The 21,096-nt window shown below is 41.8% G+C and overlaps 1 protein-coding gene across 1 annotated transcript; it reads right to left on the bottom strand.

The window, feature by feature from the left end:
- Positions 1-19,042: 19,042 nt before the first annotated feature.
- LOC122647760 lies at positions 19,043-20,807 on the bottom strand. Its single transcript, XM_043841085.1, has 2 exons — positions 20,357-20,807; positions 19,043-19,146 (listed from the first exon to the last, which is right to left on the bottom strand). Exons 1-2 carry the CDS (start codon positions 20,805-20,807, stop codon positions 19,043-19,045), a joined length of 555 nt encoding a protein of 184 aa, XP_043697020.1.
- Between the last annotated feature and the right edge of the window lie 289 nt (positions 20,808-21,096).

Genomic DNA, 21,096 nt, shown 5'->3' with positions numbered 1-21,096 from the left:
TTTGCTTTTTGATTTTCATTTAATGGCTGTAATAGGTTTAGTTTATGCTTTAATTTCAATTTATATCTTTAATTGGGTTGTAATTTCTTAATTCTAGTTTAGGTTTTAAGCCTTCTAGTCTAAGTTCTTAAGTTGATGATAAGACTTGAAGATTTAGAAGAGGAGGCCAAGGTAAGTTTATGAAGTATTCAAGCTTTTCAGTTACATTCATGCAAGCACATCCAGGTTTTACTATCTAAACTCTCAATCTCATTGTCCCTCTCCTCTATCTCTCTTTATCTTCTTCTTCTTCTCCCTCTATTTCTTTTATTTTTTTTATATGGTTGTGGTATGTGGATGCACTTTTATTCCCTTATTTCTTTTTATGTGATTATGAAGTATGGCTGCGTTTTTGTTATTCCTTCCAATTTACGTTAGTTTGATAGGTTAGATGCTGATGTGTTAGGACGCCAACTTAATCCCTTAATTTTGTTAGATGCTTGTGAGTTAAGATGCATTAATTTTTATTAGTTTCATTAGTTTAATATAACACTTTAATTTGGTTCACTTTGCATTAATTTTAAGTTGTTAAATAGAGTGGCATATATCTCCTCGTGTTCGACCCGTAGCTACGATTGACCTGTACGCTTGCGGTATAATTTTTTAACTCAAACAGTAGTCGACCTTGGAGTGTGGGCCAAAGCCCAACCCTTTTCCCTTATGTTTCTGCCTTTACACCAACAACGGACGCATGAGCGGACTCATCAGCACCGCAACCCTCCGTTAGTCCGCCCGTGCTGTCTTTGAGTTTTGTGTATTTTTCTTATGTGGGACCTACACCTCATACCTCGGGCACTCTAGTTTAGTCTTTTGAACGAGGTTGGCCTCATCCTTGTCTTTCCTTGGTTTGAAGGGTTTCCATTGGGTGGACTCATTGGCTAAATAAGCCTTTTTAATGAGTTTTGGCTCATTAAGCTTCAGACCAAACACACCTTAAGTGGGAGATTAGTCTTAAAACCAAGACTTCACTCTCAAGTCTCAAAACACTTCTCCTATCACCTATCCAAATAGTTGGAGCTGTGGGAGCATTGAAGGCTTGGAGAAGAAGGGCTTGAGAGGCTGTGGAGGGGAGAGACATCGATTGGTTCAACTTTGAGGTAAATGACCTCACCTACCTCTTCCTCTCTTCCATTTCTAGGTCTGGGGATCCCTTGGGATCGACTTCTTTGTTGGGTTTTCTCGTGGGAGCTCAACAATACCTAGTTAATGCTCCTTTAGACTTAAATCCCTTTCACCTTAATGCATTCATGGCTGTGATTGACCCCTATGCTGTTCAATCATTGGAAACCTAACTTAGGTTGGGAAGAATCTTGAGAATGGACCTAAAATCCCTAAATCCCCTTATCTTTGTGTAGGCCCTCATACATTGGACCTCCAACGAAGCTCTAAGCTCACCTCCCCAACCCCAAAACCCTAATGGATCCATGAATGAAGGGCAGGAGGTGATGCTCTTCACAACTGTTCAAAGGAAGGGCAGCGGATGAACGATCAGACTCACTGTCGTGTATCGGTTCGTTAGTCCGTTCAGCCTAATTTGGCTCTCCTCCTGAGTGGAGTTACGAGTGGACTCACCTAAGATGAATCCGCCAAAACCTAGAATCCTTAAGTTGCTCTCGGGTGTGTCTCAGGGTTAGAACGGATCTACGAGCGGACTCACGTTCTGCATCTGCCCTTGAGTTCGTTCCATATACTTTCTGGGCATGACCTGGGCGGATCCACGATCGGATTCACCCGTCTGGCGCCGTTCCTTTATCTGTTCCTGCTGTCTTAGCCCAAATCGCATTTATTTGTTGGGACCTTTTGTGGGATCCACCTATATGCTCCTAACGCTACTTTCATGCATTCTCAGACCTTGGAATCTATACGGGAGTACGTGCACTTGACCAAACTTCACCAAACAACAATCAAACAATATGTGAGTGGGAGTTGGGTGATGTTTGGGATTGATATATATATATATATAATTATGGGAATGGATTATCTAGACTAATATATTGATCTCTGTGCGTGCATTCATTCTTGCTATGTTGCATCTTGCATATGAAACTTGTGGACATGAATTGATGAGAGGCAAGTATGATGTTTTATATTGTGATATCAGGTTACGGTGTCGGGGCCCCATAAATTCTTATTATTGATATTGATTGCCATCCTGGTCTATATGTGCCGTGTCATGCTGGTACCCGGGTACTAGATAGAATGGGACGTTTATGCACCCGGAATACCTCTCGGGAAGATAGAAATGCATGTAGTATATCTGTGGTTAGGATCTACCGTACCCTATGCTACGACCCTTGCCAACAGGGGTTTATGTCAAACCCTGCCCCTGGCTAACTGGAATTTTGATTGAAGGATAGGAACCCCTGACCAGGCAACCAGGATCACTGTGGAGTATCACTCCAGTGGTTTGGATTGATGAAGAGTCCCAGTGTGGATCATCCTACATGCCTGTCAGTAGGTGGACAACAGACCCCTGCAAATGTACAACTCATTGCCTGATATATGGTTTGGATCCCAGGTAATGTCTCTCCTCCTTATAATGGAGGGACCCACCTCTGTAAAAGTGTGTAAAAATCTCCTAGAGGGCATGTGGGGACAATACCCTGACCAAGGGTCAAACCCCTATGCAAGCCCATCGAATTTTAGCTTGCTGGAATTCTCTAGACGATGGCTCTGGGTGATGCAACAAGGCCCAGTGACATCGCCTAGTGGGTGATTCTGCATATTTAATTGATTTTTATTTATGGGGACCACCCAATATGAACATGGGCACCCTCCACTGATAGAGGGAAGTCTGAGGGACCACCTCATACCCTTGGTTCACTGTGGACCCCACCAGTGTGCCCAGAATCAGTCAAAATCAGTTTAAAAGTTGATTTTCAAAAGGGGCCTTCATAGCCAAACAAGCCTCAATGAAGGCTGGGCCTATAAATAGAAGGGTTTTGAGATCATTTAGAGCTCTTATTTCTTCTAGAACCGTGGGGAGAGAAAGGAGAGAAAAAGGAGAGAAAGAAGAGGAAGGCGAAGAAGAAAGAAGAAGGAAGAAGGAAGGGGACCTGCTGCAGCCCTGCACCAGGCCTGAACCCGAGCTCTATTAGACCTGCTCAGGTATAAAATACTTATGTATACCTATTGTCCCCATTTCTTCTCTATGTTTGTTGTGATTTTACTCCTTGGGCAGCCCTGAACAGGTAGGGTTTGCCTAGAACAGCACTAGATCTGCCATGCAAGCCTTAAGCATGGAAGATCTGGAATTTTTATGTAATTTCATAATTTTGATTTGCTGTTTATGAGAACCGATTCTGGCTGTGCACAGTTGTACTGCCCAGATTCACTTCTGGCTGACTGATTGAAGCCCTGGATGCAAGCCATGGTTGCAAAGACCAAACCCTAGGTGGTTGCAGCCTTGAACCACTATTTTACATCCATTTCCAGCCTTGCATGTGGCTAGAATTGAATTCCAAGTTTGGAGAAAACCCTGTGATACTATTCACTAGGTTACCTGGGCAGCCATTGGCAGCCTGATGGTGGACCTAATGGATGATCCATTTGGACCCATAGGTAGGCCACCTCGAGGGCTACACATCACCCTAACATGCATGGGGTAATGTTGAGCACACTGCCCAAGAAGCCCCACCTTGGAATCTCATCCCATTTATCGATTGCAGCCTCTGGGCGATGCACTGGGTGATGTAGACATCGCCTAGAGCCATCGCCCAGTGAATGGAAAATTTTTGGAATCCTAATCTGGCTATGGGACACTGTGGGAGGTTGAGAAATGACCAAAAAGCCCTTCCCCACATCTGTCCTTGGTGAAGGAATACTTTGGAACCCTAGTGGGCCCCACAGGTGAAGGAAACCCTGCTGTGCTTGGTCCTGCAGCATAGGCAAGCTGTGGATAGCACTGTGGACCTGATCTGACCTAGGGTCAGGTACAACTATTGAAAATGACCATATTACCCTTGTGCCATTGACACTGGATGATGCACCGGAACATGAGCCTAAGACCCAGAGCAAGGCCAGTGATCCCAAATGAGTACCAATCAAGCACCGGGTCAACCCATTAAGCTTGGGTTAACCCTAGGAGTACCAGTGATAGACTGAAAACTTAATATGAAAACTTTTGATTTATATCTAGGAATTGATGCCGCGCTCAAGGTCAATAACCAGACTGCTGTTGGAACTGAGTTTGCAACTGAGTATCTAGAACTAAACTCAGGTGAGTGAATAATACTATCATATGTGCATGTGTAATTATGATGGTATGCCGGCTAATAAGAACTGAACTGTATATGCTGTGTTATTTACTTCTATTCAAACTACTCAAATCACTGCATAATGACTGTCTGTTGATCAACACCGTGAATTCTTATATGATGATTGTGATTGTTAGATTAGATGCCGTAGTCGGCTTGGAAATGAGGCCTGTGGTAGCCCGTAGAATGGGATGTGGTTGACACCACCCGACTCATACGATGCCATATAGACATGGGGCTAGAGTTTCATCACCCATGCTACGCACCCTAGCCAACAGGGGTTTAAGTGTTGGATGCCTGTGAGTGTGACCATATGTTTATGAGAAAAGAAATGAAAGGAAATGAAAGAACCCTGGAAAGGTGAATGAAAAGAAATGAAAGAACACCGGAATGGTGAATATGGGATGTAAGCCAAAGAAAAGAAAAGAGAAAAGAAATGGATTGCCCTACAGGTTAATCACAGAGGGCTGGTCGGGCTGACCTTGGTGATTGATGCGGGAGCTGGCTGGTCCTCTCCGACAACTCAATGGGTGTATCGCGGGAAGGGGTACATGTAGTGGGGATTGTAGTAGCACTGACCTGACTTAGTTGTATTGTCAGGTGGCTAATAATAACCTGGACTTGCACATCATGTAGGAACATATGAATTGTGAATTGTGATTGCAAGTGCATGCATGATTGATGTTATTTGCTCACGAGCTCAATGGGGCTCACACTATGTTAAACATTGTTTTTTTTTTAGATGATTTTGCAGATAGATGCCAGTGTGGCCTGAAGGCTCATCTCGAGGAGGAGAGTCCTGGTTGTTACGATGATGTTGGTGTGGACCCCGATGGAGGTCATACCGATCCTGCGTACTTTCTCGGTGGTCATTGATGAAGACCGTTGAGCAGTGCTTCTGATGGTTTTTGTTTTGGGAACTTCTTTTTGTTTTTGTTAGGAATTTATCCCCGTCCTGACTGTGCTCCTGTTGTAGTTTTTACTTTGTTTTCCCTTTTGGGGTTGAATATGCTCACCCTGTATATATTTATGTATGTAGTTCTATTTTTGTCAGATTTGTTTCTATGTTTGTGGGTTGGTGAGAAATGTACAAACTTTCTTATGTATATATTATCATCATTTCCCCGTATCACTATCCTTCCTTTTATTATTGAAATTGTAGTTTATCTGCAGCACTTTGATCTTGCCTTTGGTAAAGTGAATGAATGTGGTTCCGTGAATGTAACCACTGCTTCTAGATCAGTGGGATTTGGCGGATTGCCGTTCTACAATTTGGGTCACCTACCCAATCCTCCTAGGGGTGGTTTGGGGTGTGACAGAGCTTGGTATTAGAGTGTGAGGCTCTTCTTTCATTCATGGGGTGCAGACTAGGACTAATAAGCTTTAAAATAATAAAATTTATAATAATTAAAAGCTACAGGGGAGGTAGATATAAATAAATAAAAGATGCATAAATTCTGTTAAATAAGAGACAACTGTGGCCAAGCCACTACATAAGTTTCACTGGTAAATAGAAAATGTAATAATTACATAGCTGATAAAAGAAACACTAAACTGAGTACATTCCAAAGAAAGAAAAGCACATGAGCTTAAAAAAAAAAAAGTCTAATCATGTGACATCAACTGCTGGAAAACTGAACAAGGAGCTACATAGTCGGAGGTAAGTCATCTGGAGGAGGCTGCGTCTGGTGAGAGTCAACTCTGTAAAATTTGTCCCCGAAATCTAGTTGTCGCTCCATAGATCCCACTCTACTCTCCAAGGAAGAGAAGCCCTGGTCCATCTAGGTTGCCATGTTCGAAAGCTGGGTACCGAGACTCTAGAAATGTGTCATCATCTGCACCCAGTCAGAAGGCCCTGGCACCTAAGAACTAGTGGCACCGGTCGCCTCATAGGAAGGTAAGTCAGTAAACTGAGTGTCAAAACCCTCGAAGTCACCCTGACCTATGCCCTACTCCTCTGCATGTAAGCCCTGGGTGTCTCCCTCAATGTTCCCCATCTCCACACTCTGAATACCCTCACCATGGACATCTCCACCATGGATCTCTCCCTGGTCATCTCCACCATGCTCCATACCATGCCCCTCTCCCTGCTACATCCCTATCTGCCCTCATCTTCTGGTGGATCCTCCCCAAGCACCTTCATCTTCAGGATCGAGGTCTTATCAATAGGCCAGGATCTATCTTTCTCTGCGTACTCACCCTCTAATGGAACCCCAAAGTGCTGGAAGATTGAAGTAAGGAACTTCCCATAAGGAAGGTTCCCATCAGCTGGGTTCCTAGCATGGTAAAGCATTACCTGAAGCAATAGATATGGAAGGTTTATGACTGGACCTCCCTTCCCAGCTCCCAAGAGACAGTAAGTGATGTACGCCCTTAGCATGGATATGCTGCCTCTGTTCCCACCCTTGGGATAAATGTTGTAGGTCACACACCTACTGATCACCCTAGCACTAGGTTTGTAAGAAGTCTCAGACCTAGGTGTGCTCTGTGACCCTGTCAATGCTTTGAAGACCGTCCTCCTAGTCTCTAAAGACAACATCTCTGAAATGTCCATCTGTGGTTGATAGTAAATCCTCTCTCTTGAGTCAGGTAAACCCAAAATCTCTGCTAATAGGGTAGTCGTCAGCCTAATATCCACTCCCTTTACCCTACTCTCCACTCCGAACTCCTGGGTACTAGAAGGCACTAGGTTACAGTAAAAGTACCGATCCAAGTAGGGATAACATGGGTCGGTGGGTGCCAACATGGGAGTCCAACCCAAAATGATGAACCTAGTATAGAGATTGTGTTGGTGAAAGTCCTCTACTCGGACTACCCAACCATTCACAATCTTTAGAGATTCAAAATTTTTCCACTCCTTATCATGTTCATACCTAGAGAAGAGGAAATGATCAAAGTTGGGTTCCTCCGAAGAAGAATCATCACTAGGAGATGAAGGAGGTACTGAGGATGCCGAAGAATCCTCTGACTCAACCCGTAGCCGCTTCTGGGCTACTGATTTCCTAGCCGTGCGATGACTTGTAGACATTTCCTACAAAAAGAGAAGAAAATAACATGGTTAGGGCAAGAAAGTTTAGCAAAACCCTAGCCAAAACATTGGGGAAGCAAAAGGAAGAGTTAAAATAGGAAAACAACCAAAAATCTTACCAAGGCACGTGTAGGCACGCGAAGAACTTGAGGAAACACTAAGATTTGGTGTAGAAATGGTCCCCTCACCCTCCAAAGACTTTTCCTAGGTGTTTAGAGAAGTTTAGAAGAAGTTGGAATGCAAATGGGCCCCTCTCGGATTTAAAAACCTGCATCTCGATTCTCTGGACGATGGCACTGGGCGATGTGGCAACGCCTAGAGACATCACCCAGTGAAGGTAATTTTGTTGTTTTGGGCTATTTGCATACAAAGACTTAAGAATTGACCATAATAACCTTAATGGACATAAAAATATGAATTATCTTAATTAATCAAAAAAACTAATAAAGAAAAAAAATATATAATAAAAAAAAATAATAATATTAACTAATACTTTATTAAACAAACACAACCTTCTTAAACCCAAAGGGGTGAAATTCCTATTTGAGGGTTGAGTAAAGCATAAGGGCTTGGGAAATTTTGTTGATATATTTATAATAAGTATTTAATATATGTAAATATAAATAGATGTGTATAATGACATATGGTGTGTACTATATTACATGCTCGAATATTGTGATGTACAAACTGACTGGGGTGTTGCTGTGTAAACCAGACATAGTTACATAGGTATGTTGTAATACATATGTATTACGTGTGGGAAGCGTAGATCTTGCCCAAATCACTGACTAGGTTAGCTGAGAATAGGATTCTAAGGGAAGATTTAGCCAATCGAAACATCTAGACGTTAGGGTACCTTGAGCCAACCCAAGAATTAGTTTCACTGATCCTTATTTATTTAAATTCCAATAGATATGAAATTAATTCTTTTAATTAAGTATAGCCTGATGCTTAGAACCGTTCTTTATTACAGGGCCTATTGCCTCAGCCCCGACTGGAGACCCCGACAATATGATTTATATTAGACATCTACGAGAGAGACTGAGACAGATACGACTAGTGTTGGCCCGAGCCGAGAATCGATTGGATTTTTATTTAGCCATTGCTGCCATTAGTGGACCAGAAGAGCGAGAGTATTTTATGACTTTAGCTGAAGAGGTAAGAGCTGACATAGAACTTCTGCTTGCGATGGAGTTTGTGACCAGGAAGAAGCTGGAGATGCTTGCCTGTTAGATCAGGTAAATAATTAAAAGTCTTCTATTTAAAAATTTGAAATCTTTCATATATTGCCATGCATAGCATATTGATACATAAAATGCATAAGAAAGTGAAACATAATGCACTCAATAAGACACATCACATAATAAACCAAGATAATGAATCTAACAATCCACCATACTGGTGTGACTCATGAAACTCATTGGAACTGTGAACTAGATTTGTACCTGCTCTAGCTAGGAAATAATTGTTGATCCATACGGATGATATTGGAATATTGAACACGCTCCTCTTTTTAGAGAAGCAACAATGGTTAACATCAGAAGAGGTTCTCGTGGTGGTCGTAAAGGAAAATAACCTTGAGTTGTACCAGAGGTTGAGCTACCTAACGGAACTGAGGCTCAAAATTCTGAAGCATTGGCTGCTTCACCAGAGGCACCAGCAGCTGCTCAAGCCATTACTGCTACACCTCAGCCAAATATGGTAGCTGGTGACGTGACTGCATTCATGACCACTATGATGCGGACCATGCAACAACAACAAGAATTGCTTGGTCAAATGTCCACACAGTTTGTAATCATGATGCACGAACGTGCTGCACCACCACCACCACCCAATCGGCCTGTACTATTTCCACCACTTGTGCCTCAACATTTAGTGAAGAACTCTACCGCCAAGGTTATGGAAAGATTTAAGAAACTCCAACCACCTACATTTTCCAAAATAACTTCTGAAGCAATGCAGCTGGAACGGTGGATTAGTGCACTAGAGAAGGCATTTGAAGTACTTGAGTGCACGGATGCACAAAAGTTGATATGTGCGGGTTATCAATTGCAGAATGAAACCGAAGCCTGGTGGAAAGCTACAAAACCTAATCTGGAAGCCACTCACCTGAATCCCATATGGGAGCAATTTAAAGAAGTTTTCTTCAAGAACTACTTTCTAGAGGGTTTCAGGGATAGAAAAGAAGCAGAATTCATCGCACTGGTGCAAGGAAGCAAGTCAGTACTGGATTATCAACAGCAATTTGAGAACTTGTTCCATTTTGCTCCAGAGCACCTGAAAGGGGAAGTTAGTAAGGTGAAGAAATTTGAGAAAGGACTCAAGATTGAGATCGGATCAGTGTTGTCAATCATGGACATTAGGGATTATGCTCAGATGGTCGACAAGGCAAAAACCATGGAAGATAGATTTAAGGAGAAAGAAAAAGAGAAAGCTATGACGTCGTCCGTGGCCAAAAGGCCAAACAATTTCCAGACCTATGCCTGGCCAAATAAAGTTTACCGCAAAACCAACTAAAATTCCATCTCGACTCCATATCTTAGGTCGAACGTGGGTCAGAACCCTTTCCGCCCCACATTTAATCGACCTGCTCAATCGACGATGAGTCAAGCGACAACAACAGCTTCGCCAGCCCGACTAACAACGAGTCAAGTGAGCTAAGCCTCAACACCTGCTGCTCCACCCTTTAAGTGTTACTAGTGCAACAAGGAAGGGAATATGGCCAGAGATTGTAAAATGATTGGGTACGGCAACAACTCGTAGAATCAGCCCTACACTAGGTCTTTCCAGCCACGGGACAATCGAATGCGAGGAAAGGTGTTTACGATGACGAATGAAGAAGCTGAGGCGAATCCCAATGTATTAACAGGTAAGTTGCTGAACATTACTAACTTATAGGAACTAATTGGCTTACTACATGTAACCTAAATTACCTACAAACCCTAGGTACCCTAAATGTCTCGACCATACCCGCACGAGTATTATTCGACTCGGGCGCGACCCACTCTTTCATCTCCTTGATCTTTACAAGCAAGATGATAGATCAACCGAAAGACATCGGGCATGAGCTAGTAGTCAGCACGCTGACAGGAAGTGTCATGAGCTTGAAGAAGGTCTACAACCCTTGTCAGATTGAAATTTGTGGGAAGAAACTAACCGCACGATTGATAAAGATGGATATGAATGATTTTGACGTAATACTAGGCATGGATTGGCTATCCGCCAATGGTGCAAACGTCTTGTGTGCGGAAAAGAAGATAATGTTCAACTTGAAAGATGGGTCAACTTTCACCTATCAAAGTGAACCCAAGAAGAAACCCAGGAGAATCTTTGTCAGCCCTCCAGGCGTAAAGGTTGCTTGACAATGGATGCCAAGGCTTTTTGGCCATAGTAATAGACATGGAGGTAAAGATAAAACCATTGGAGGAACTAGATGTTGTCAGGGAATTTTTGGATGTCTTTCCAGAAGATCTGACGTAGCTACCGCCTGACCGCGATATAGAATTTGCGATTGATCTGATTCCTAGTGCAGCACTAGTATCCAAGGCACCATACCGGATGGCGCTAATCGAACTGAAAGAGTTGCAGGTTCAACTTCAAGACCTATTGAAGAAAGTATTTATATGACCCAGTGTATCACCCTGGGGAGCACCCGTGCTGTTTGTTAAGAAGAAAGATGGAAGTATGCGGTTGTGTATCGACTACCATGAGTTGAATAAGCTGACCATCAAGAATCGATATCCGCTGCCACGTATCGATGACCTATTCGATCAGTTACAAGGAGCACGAGTTTTCTCCAAAATTGATCTTAGGTCAGGATACCATCAATTGAAGATCAAGAGCGGTGATATCCATAAGACGATGTTCCTAACTCGATACGGACATTATGAATTCCTGGTTTTGTCGTTCGGGTTAACCCACGCCCCGACAACATTCATGGACATGATGAATAGAGTATTCCATGACGTGCTGGATAAGTTCGTCATAGTATTCATTGATGACATCCTGGTGTACTCTAAGGATGAGGAAGAACATGCGTGACACCTTACCTTCGTGTTGCAGCGATTGCGAGAACACTAGCTTTTCGCCAAATTCAGCAAATGTGAATTTTGGCTTCACCAAATTGGGTTCTTGGGACACATCGTTACTAACGATGGCATCAAAGTAGACTCAGGCAAGGTGAAAGTAGTCCTTGAATGGGAAACTCTGAAGAGTGCCACTGAGATATAAAGCTTCTTAGGACTGGCCGGATATTACCGACGATTTATCGAGAATTTGAATGGAATGAAGCATGTGAGAAAAGTTTTCAAGAATTGAAGAACCGTTTGGTAACAGCTCCAGTTCTAACCATTCCGGATGGCACTGGAGGAATGGTGGCATCCTAATGCATAAAGGTAAAGTAGTTGCCTACGCCTCTAGAACGGGATTGGGTGGCATCCTGATGCAGAAAGTAAAGTAGTTGCCTACACCTCCAGACAATTGAAAGAACACGAGAAGAACTACCCCACTCATGACTTTGAATTGGCAGCAGTAGTTTTTGTGTTAAAAATCTGGTGACATTACCTATACGGTGAAAAGAGTGAAATCTTCAGCGACCATAAAAGTTTGAAGTATTTCTTCACCCAGAAAGAGTTGAACATGAGACAGAGACGGTGGTTGGAATTGGTGAAAGACTATGATTGTGAAATCTAGTACCACCCCGGTAAGGCTAACATTGTTGCGGATGCATTAAGCAGAAAATCTCAGACTGCAACCCTCGCATCCTTAATTGTAAGTGAACAGTTAGTAGAAGAAGCTCGGAAATTTGATCTGGAACTCATGATCGAAGGAACGGCTATGCAATTAGCAGCTATGGACCTATAGCCATTGATACGAGAGGAAATAATTATGAAGCAACCATTGGACCCCGAGCTGGCCAAGATAATTTGAGAAGTTCAACAAGGTGTCCATAAGGACCCAGATTTTTCCTTGGCCCATGATGGTGCATTGAAGTTTTGAGATAGACTGTGCGTGCCTGATGATTTTGACGTCCAAGACCGAATCCTTAAAGAGGCATACAACTCACCCTACACAATCCACCCCGGGAGTACAAAGATGTACAAAGATTTGAGGAAATATTACTGGTGGATGGGAATGAAGGAGACCATAGCAATATACGTGTCCAAGTGCCTCACCTGTGAGCAGATAAAAGCAGAGAGACACCGACCGTATGGATTGTTGCAGCCACTTCCCATACCTAAGTGGAAGTGGGAGAGAATCACTATGGATTTCGTGACAAATCTGTCCAACACCAGGAAAGGCATAAATGCAATTTGGGTTATTGTAGACGGACTAATAAAGGCAGCATACTTCATACCAATCAAGATAAGTTACCTAATGGAGAAGCTTGCCCGCATATATATTGAAAACATAGTCCGCTTACACAGTGTGCCTGTTAGTATTGTGTCTGACAGAGATCCTCGGTTCACCTCAAGGTTTTGTAGAAGTTTACAGAAGGCATTGGGGTCTCAACTAAATCTTAGCACAGCTTTCCATCCGTAAACGGACAAACAATCAAAAAGAACCATTCAGACTCTAGAGGACATGCTCCGAGCCTGTGTTTTAGAAATGAATAACAGTTGGGATGCTCACATATCCTTAGTGGAATTTGCATACAATAATAGTTATCACTCCACCATTTGCATGGCACCATTTGAAGCTCTATATGGCCGAAAATGCCAAACTCCATTATATTGGGATGAAGTTGGCGAGCGGAAGTATCTTGGACCTGAGATGATACAAGCGACCTACGACAAGGTGGATATTATAAGAGAAAAGATCAAGACAGCCTAGTTAAGACAGAAAAGTTATGCGGATAATAGAAGGAAGGGCATCGAGTTTGAAGTCGGGGAAAAAGTATTCCTTCGAGTATCTCCAACTAAGGGATTGCTACGATTTAACAAGAAAGGCAAGTTGAGCCCAAGATTCATTGGTCCTTATGAAATACTCAATAAAGTGCGACCCGTAGCATACTGACTAGCGTTACCACCATCTTTGTTAGGCGTCCATGATGTTTTTCATGTGTCAATGCTGCGAAAGTACATTAACAACCCGACACATGTACTGTCAACTGAACCTGAAGAGTTGGATGTGGATATGACCTACGAAGAGCAACCCACGGAGATATTGGACAGAAAGGAGCTTAACCTCCATAACCGCACCGTCACTTTTGTAAGGGTTCAATGGGGAAACAACCAAGTGGATGAAGCTTCATGGGAACGTGAGGATGAAATGAAAGAGAAATATCCTCAACTCTTCAAAATGCAAGGTAACCAAATTTCGGGGACAAAATTTTTGTAAGGTGGGGAGAAATGTCAAACGCTACCCCCTGGCTGACTGGAATTTTGATTGGAGGACAGGAACCCCTGACCAGGCAACCAGGATCACTATGGAGTATCACTCCAGTGGTTTGGATTGATGAAGAGTCCCAGTGTGGATCATCCTACATGCCTGTCAGTAGGTGGACAGCAGATCCCTGTAAATGTATAGCTCATTGCCTGATATATGATTTGGATCCCAAGTAATCTCTCTCCTCCTTATAATGGTGGGACCCACCTCTGTAAAAGTGTATAAAAATCTCCAATGGGGCATGTGGGGACAATACCCTGACCAAGGGTCAAACCCCTGTGCAAGCCCATTGAATTTCAGCTTGCTGGAATTCTCTGGACGATGGCACTGGGCAATGCAACAAGGCCCAGTGACATCGCCCAGTGGATGATTCTGCATATTTAATTGATTTTTATTTATGGGGACCACCCAATATGAACATGGACACCCTCCACTGATAGAAGTCTGAGGGACCACCTCATACCCTTGGTTCACTATGGACCCCACCAGTGTGCCCAGAATCAATCAGAATCAGTTTAAAAATTGATTTTCAAAAGAGGCCTTCACAGCCAAACAAGCCTCAGTGAAGGCTGGGCCTATAAATAGAAGGTTTTTGAGCTCATTTAGAGCTCTTATTTCTGCTGGAACCGTGGGGAGAGAAAGGAGAGAAAAAGGAGAAAAAGAAGAGGAAGAAGAGGAAGGAGAAGAAGAAAGAAGAAGGAAGAAGGAAGGGGAGCTGCTGCAGCCCTGCACCAGGCCTGAACCCGAGCTCTATCAGACCTGCTCAGGTATAAAATACTTATGTATACCTGCTGTCCCCATTTCTTCTCTATGTTTGATGTGATTTTACTCCCTGGGCAGCCCTGAATAGCTAGGGTTTGCCCAGAACAGCACCAGATCTGCCATGCAAGCCTTAAGCATGGAAGATCTAGAATTTTTATGTAATTTTATAATTCTGATTTGCTGTTTATGGGAACCGATTCTGGCTGTGCACAACTGCACTGTCCAGATTCACTTCTGGTTGACTGATTGAAGCCCTGGATGCAAGCCATGGCTGCAGAGACCAAACCCTAGGTGGTTACAGCCTTGAACCACTGTTTTACATCCATTTCTAGCCTTGCATGTGGCTGGAATCGAATTTAAAGTTTGGAGAAAACCCTATGATACTATTCACTAGGTTGCCTGGGCAGCCATTAGCAGCCTGATGGTGGACCTGATGGATGATCCATTTGGACCCTTAGGTAGGCCACCTCGAGGGCTACACAGTACCCTAACATGCATGGGGTGATGTTGAGCACACTGCCTAAGAAGCCCCACCTTGGAATCTCAGCCCATTTGTTGATTGCAGCCTCTGGGCGATGCACTGGGTGATGTAGACATCGCCTAGAGCCATCGCCCAGTGAACGAAAAATTTTTGGAATGCTGATTTGGCTATGGGAACCTCACCCATTGGCAGTGGGAGGTTGAGAAATGACCAAAAAGCCCTTCCCCACATCTGTCCTTGGTGGAGGAATACTTGGGAACCCTAGTGTGCCCCATAGGTGAAGGAAACCCTGTTGTGCTTGGTCCTGTAGCACAGGCAAGCTGTGGATAGCACTGTGGACCTGATCTGACCTATGGTCAAGTATAGTTATTGAAAATGACCATATTACCCTTTTTCTATTGACACTGGATGATGCACCAGGACGTGAGCCTAAGACCCAGAGCAAGGCCAGTGATCCCAAATGAGTACCAATCAAGCACCGGGTCAACCCAGTAAGCTTAGGTTAACCCTAGGAGTACCAGTGATAGATTGAAAACTTAATATGACAACTTTTGATTTATATCTAGGAATTGATCTCGCGCTCGAGATCAACAACCAGACTGCTGTTGGAACTGAGTTTGCAAACAAGTATCTAGAACCAAACTCAGGTGAGTGAATAACACTATCATATGTGCATGTGTAATTATGATGCTATGCCAGCTAATAAGAATTGAACTGTATATGCTGTGTTATTTACTTCTGTTCAAACTACTCAAATCACTGCATAATGATTGTCTGTTGATCAACACCGTGAATTCTTATATGATGATTGTGATTGTTAGATTAGATGTCGTAGTCGGCTTGGAAATGAGGCCTGTGGTAGCCCGTAGAATGGGATGTGGTTGACACCACCCGACTCATACGATGCCATATAGACATGGGGCTAGATTTTCATCACCCGTGCTATGCACCCTTGCCAATAGGGGTTTAGGTGTTGGATGCTTGTGAGGGTGACCATATGTTTATGAGAAAAGAAATGAAAGGAAATGAAAGAACACCAGAATGGTGAATATGGGCTGTAAGCCAAAGAAAAGAAATGGATTGCCCTACAGGTTAATCACAGAGGGCTGGTCGGGCTAACCTTGGTGATTGATGCAGGAGCTGACTGGTCCTCTTTGATAACTCAATGGGTGTATCGCGGGAAGGGGTTAGATGCCCACACCAGGGATACATGTATTGGGGATTGTAGTAGTACTGACCTAACTTAGTTGTATTGTTAGGTGGCTAATAATAAACTGGACTTGCACATCATATAGGAACATATGAACTGTGAATTGTGATTGCATGTGCATGCATGATTGATGTTATTTGCTCACAAGCTCAGTGGGGCTCACACTCTGTTATACATTGTTTTTTTTTTAGATGATTTTGCAAATAGATGCCAGTGTGGCCTGGAGGCTCATCTCGAGGAGGAGAGTCCTGGTTGTTACAATGATGTTGGTGTGGACCCCAACGGAGGTCATACCGATCCTACGTACTTTCTCGGTGGTCATTGATGAAGACCGTTGAGGAGTGCTTCTGATGGTTTTTGTTTTGGGAACTCCTTTTTGTTTTTTTTAGGAGTTTATCCCCGTCCTGACTGTGGTCCTGTTGTAGTTTTTACTTTCTTTTCCTTTTTGGGGTTTAGTATGCTCACCCTGTATATATTTATGTATGTAATTCTGTTTTTGTCAGCTTTGTTTCTATGTTTGTGGGTTGGTGAGAAATTTACAAACTTTCTTATGTATATATTATCATCATTTCCCCGTATCACTATGCTTCCTTTTATTATTGAAATTGTAGTTTATTTGCAGCACTCTGATTTTGCCTTTGGTAAAGTGAATGAATGTGGTTTCGTGAATGTAAGCACTGCTTCTAGATCCGTGGGATTTGGCGTACTGCCGTTATGCAATTCGGGTCACCTACCCAATCCTCCTAGGGGGTGGTTTGGGATGTGAAAGTTTAGGTGTTGGATAGTCTTAGCACCTGTGGTCTGTGGAGGTGGGAGAGGCCGGGACAGGGGTAGTGATGGCTATCAGGGTCTGCTACTGGGTGGTCATAATGGCTTCTACCGGTGCAAGTCCCATGTGATAATTGAGGTTTCACTGGGACGATAGGATAAGTGACCCTCAGTGTTTCCCGAGTTATCACAATAGCATACGCCATGCCTTAGATTACTTGTTAGGTGAAAAATATGAATTTAACATTTCATGCATCATAGACTATGTGTGATTGTGTGTATGTGCACTCCCCTTTCCCCTCATTGGCTTAGTGGAGCTAACCCCCCGTGTACACAACTTTTTAGATTTTGATGCAAGTGATGGTTACTTGGCCAGTCTGGATGTACAGTCGACGGATTATGATGGTATTGGGACCGGGGAACCTGAGTACGTGTCGGAGGAACACGGCGATGGTTGCCCCTGTGATGACTGTGCTTATGGGCACTGACACTTTCAGGGATACTTCCCTAACTTTTGATTTTTTTGGTGTATGGTACCCGTTATACACTTTTTTGTAATAACTTATTATAGTCTTTGAGTAGTTATGTCATGGTCAGCTGATGTTAGTACTACTATTATATTATCATTTAGATGGCTGAACATACTGTAACTGCTTATGTAATTAAATGCTTTGGCTCATTATGACTCTGACAAATATTGGAATTGTATTCCTTTTTTTTACTCAATGTATTTATTGGGTGGGTCCTTGGGTGATGATCATACGCTAGGACACTGTGTCGTTGATCCTGGTAGGTATTGGGGACGAGTGCCTTTCAATCAACCTCTTGACTGTGCTTGTGACATAAGCTCGGGATAGGGGCGTGACACATTCAATCAGCTAATTTTCATCAATCTTTCAATCGTTTATCTATCAGTGACATTTCATTCATTTTATCCTTTTTCAATTCATTTCAGTCTCAAATCTTTATCTAGTATATCTCCGTCGTACTACCGAAGTAGCTCTAGTTACAAAACACTAGAATGGGTTCAGTCGTACCATTGAAATGGCTCCAGTTACAAACCACTAGAATGGGTTCAGTAATGGCCTCAACACCCATCTTTATAAGCCCTTCATGAGCACCGGGTTGTATGTCGGTTGGGCCCGTCGGCACTTAACTTTCTTATCATTTTCATTCTTCGTTAATCTTTTTTTTTTTTTTGTCATCATTCATAGAACCATGTACCATTTACATTCCCATTAATAACCATAAGATCATTCAACATTCAAGCATATAGAGACCTAACATAGTCATATCAAGGAATCTTTACTAAATATCACCATAAACATTACAACAACATATATGTTTTCATTCTACAATATTAACCATCGATTAACAATGCTTCCTTACCAACACTTTACGTTTCGATCGTCCAATTAATGTCAGCCTTTCGAGGGTCCGTGTTTTTTGAACAAAACCCCAAAACTTAGGAGTCTTATCTCAGATCTTTAAACAAGCTCAAAATCTCTTCAATCCAACATAGATTCTAGTGGAAATCATCAATTGTAAAATTATGTTATGTCACTGTTTTACTTAGTGTGATATAAAAATACAAAATAAATACTTAAAGTGCTTGATATTGAACAAGGTCAGTGGATTCTGAAATCTAACATCCATTTAGTTATTTCATAATAAGACCATGCATCTTGAAACCCCTCCTAACATAGAGTTCCAAATATATCAAAAACACCCTTTTGACTAAGACAGAATTGGAGTCATGAAATTGTAAAAATCATAAATCCATTCTCCCGAATTCAAATGTCTTCAATCTTTTTGGAGGATTTATAAGACTGATTAAAGTTCATTCAGTCTAAACATTAGATCAAAATTCAAAGTATAAGTACCTCAAACACATCTCTCAATCTCGGGTATAGAAAACTACCCTAATAGTTACCTGTCTGGGAGAACGAATTTATAAACATATCAAATCAACTTATTTCTTAATGAAATTTAAAGGAGATCATATTAACACATATATACTCCCAATAATTATTTAAGACCATGAATCGATCCCTAACTATCGTAGATGGCATGAACAATCTTGGGCTACTGTTATATCCAACCCAGAAATATCAGAAACAAGAAAAATCATTTACTTTTTCTCTCATTACCACTTGTATCCGAATTTTCCATCCTTCAATACCATGATTGAAATTTAGAAAAACATCCATATAACCTGAATAATGTATGCCTTAATCCATATAAAATTCATAATGCATCCTCAAGCATCAAATCCCTATTCTTCCATTCCATTTATGAAATCTTCTCTCAAGAGACAAAAATTCAGGATTCAAGGATGGGGAACCTACCTTGTTGAAGAACCAAGTCTTGATCCTAGCTTTGGCCCTTCACTCCACCATATTCCAAGCTCCAATCTTCAACTTAGCCTTAGAAATCTTCTCACAAAACCCTGGAATTTGGATTCTCAAATCCCAAAAGGACTCACTCCCCTCTTCCACGATTTTCCTGCCCTCTCTTTTCTTTTCTTGTTTTTCTTTCTCTTCTCTCTTTCTTAGAATAACTCTCCCTCTTTCTTAAAATGACTCCCTCTCTTTCTTAGATTTATCTCACTTGAAATCTCCCTTATGCCCCTCCATTGTATTCTTCTTTCCCATCTTATCACCTCATTAATTTACATCTTACTTGAGATCTCCTTTATGCCCTTCTATTATCTTCTTCTTTCCTATTATATCCCCTCATTAATATATATCTTACTTAAAATCTCCTTTATGCCCTTCCATTATCTTCTTCTTTCCTATTATATCCCCTCATTAATATATATCTTAATTGAAATCTCCTTTATGTCCTCACGTAACTCTTCTTTTCCTTTTGTATTTTTCCCATTAAAACCTCACTTAAACTCTTCTTTTCCTTTTGTTCACAACCTATAGTGAATTAGTATTTGAAATCTTTCTAGTGAGTTTCCTATAATGTTCTTGTTTCCCTATTTCATTGAACCAAAAAGTAACTCACAAAGAACCAACATAAACCAAATAGTAAACTATGAATCAAAAAGTGAACCAAACATATCTTTCATACACTTTAAATTATAAACCATAGTATATAAAAATGTACCATAGTGTATAAAATCAATACATAGTCTATATACATAGATCAAGGGTTATAAAATCACATAAATAACCTTACATGGCTATGCATGACCAATAATCATACTCATGCTTATAATTCATTATAAAACATGCAAAAATCATAATTACACAAAATCTTACCATAAATTAACAATATCAACATGAAAATCGATTCCCTACCATCCAGTCCAGTCATGTAAAAAGTAAGACAATAAACCAATATTAAAATAAAATTCTTGGGTCAGGGTATTACATCCTCCCCTCCTGATAAAAATTTCATCCTCGAAATTGACATACCTTGATCATCAAATAACTGGGGATATTCATCCCGCATGTTGGATTCAAGCTCCCATGATGCTTCTTGGCTTGTATGATTCCTCCACAAGACTTTCACCAATGGGACAACTCGATTTCGCAAAACTTTATCCTTCCGGTCTAGAATCTTCACAGGTTCTTCCACGTAAGATAGATCTTCATTCAATTGTAACGGTTGGTAGTCCAAAATATGAGATGAATCACCAATGTACCTCTTCAGCATTGACATGTCTAAAACATTGTGAACATTGGACAACTCCGACGATAAGACAAACTTGTAAGCCACTGGTCCAAGTCTTTCAAGAATCTCGAAGGATCCTACATACCTCGGACTCAACTTTCCTTTCTTGCCAAATCTCATAACTCCCTTCATTGGTGCAACTTTCAGAAACAGTTTATCCCCTTCCTCAAATTCTAAAGGCCTCATTCTCATATCTGCATAGCTTTTCTACCGACTAAGGGCAGTCATTATTCCCTATAATCTATACACATCCTCATAGTACCATCCTTCTTCTTCACAAATAGGACTGGAGCTCCCCACGGTGAAATACTAGGCCATATGAAACCCTTGTCCAACAACTTTTCCAATTGATTCTTCAATTCTTTCAGTTCTACTGGAGCCATCAGGTACGGTGCTTTGGATATTGGCGCCGTACCAGGAACCAACTCATTATCAAATTCCATATCTCTTTCGGGTGTCAATTCTTCCAAATCCTCTGGAA

The sequence above is a fragment of the Telopea speciosissima genome, unplaced genomic scaffold, assembly GCF_018873765.1.
Source record: "Telopea speciosissima isolate NSW1024214 ecotype Mountain lineage unplaced genomic scaffold, Tspe_v1 Tspe_v1.0143, whole genome shotgun sequence".
Classification (NCBI taxonomy): domain Eukaryota; kingdom Viridiplantae; phylum Streptophyta; class Magnoliopsida; order Proteales; family Proteaceae; genus Telopea; species Telopea speciosissima.
This window is presented reverse-complemented; position numbering and strand designations above follow the sequence as displayed.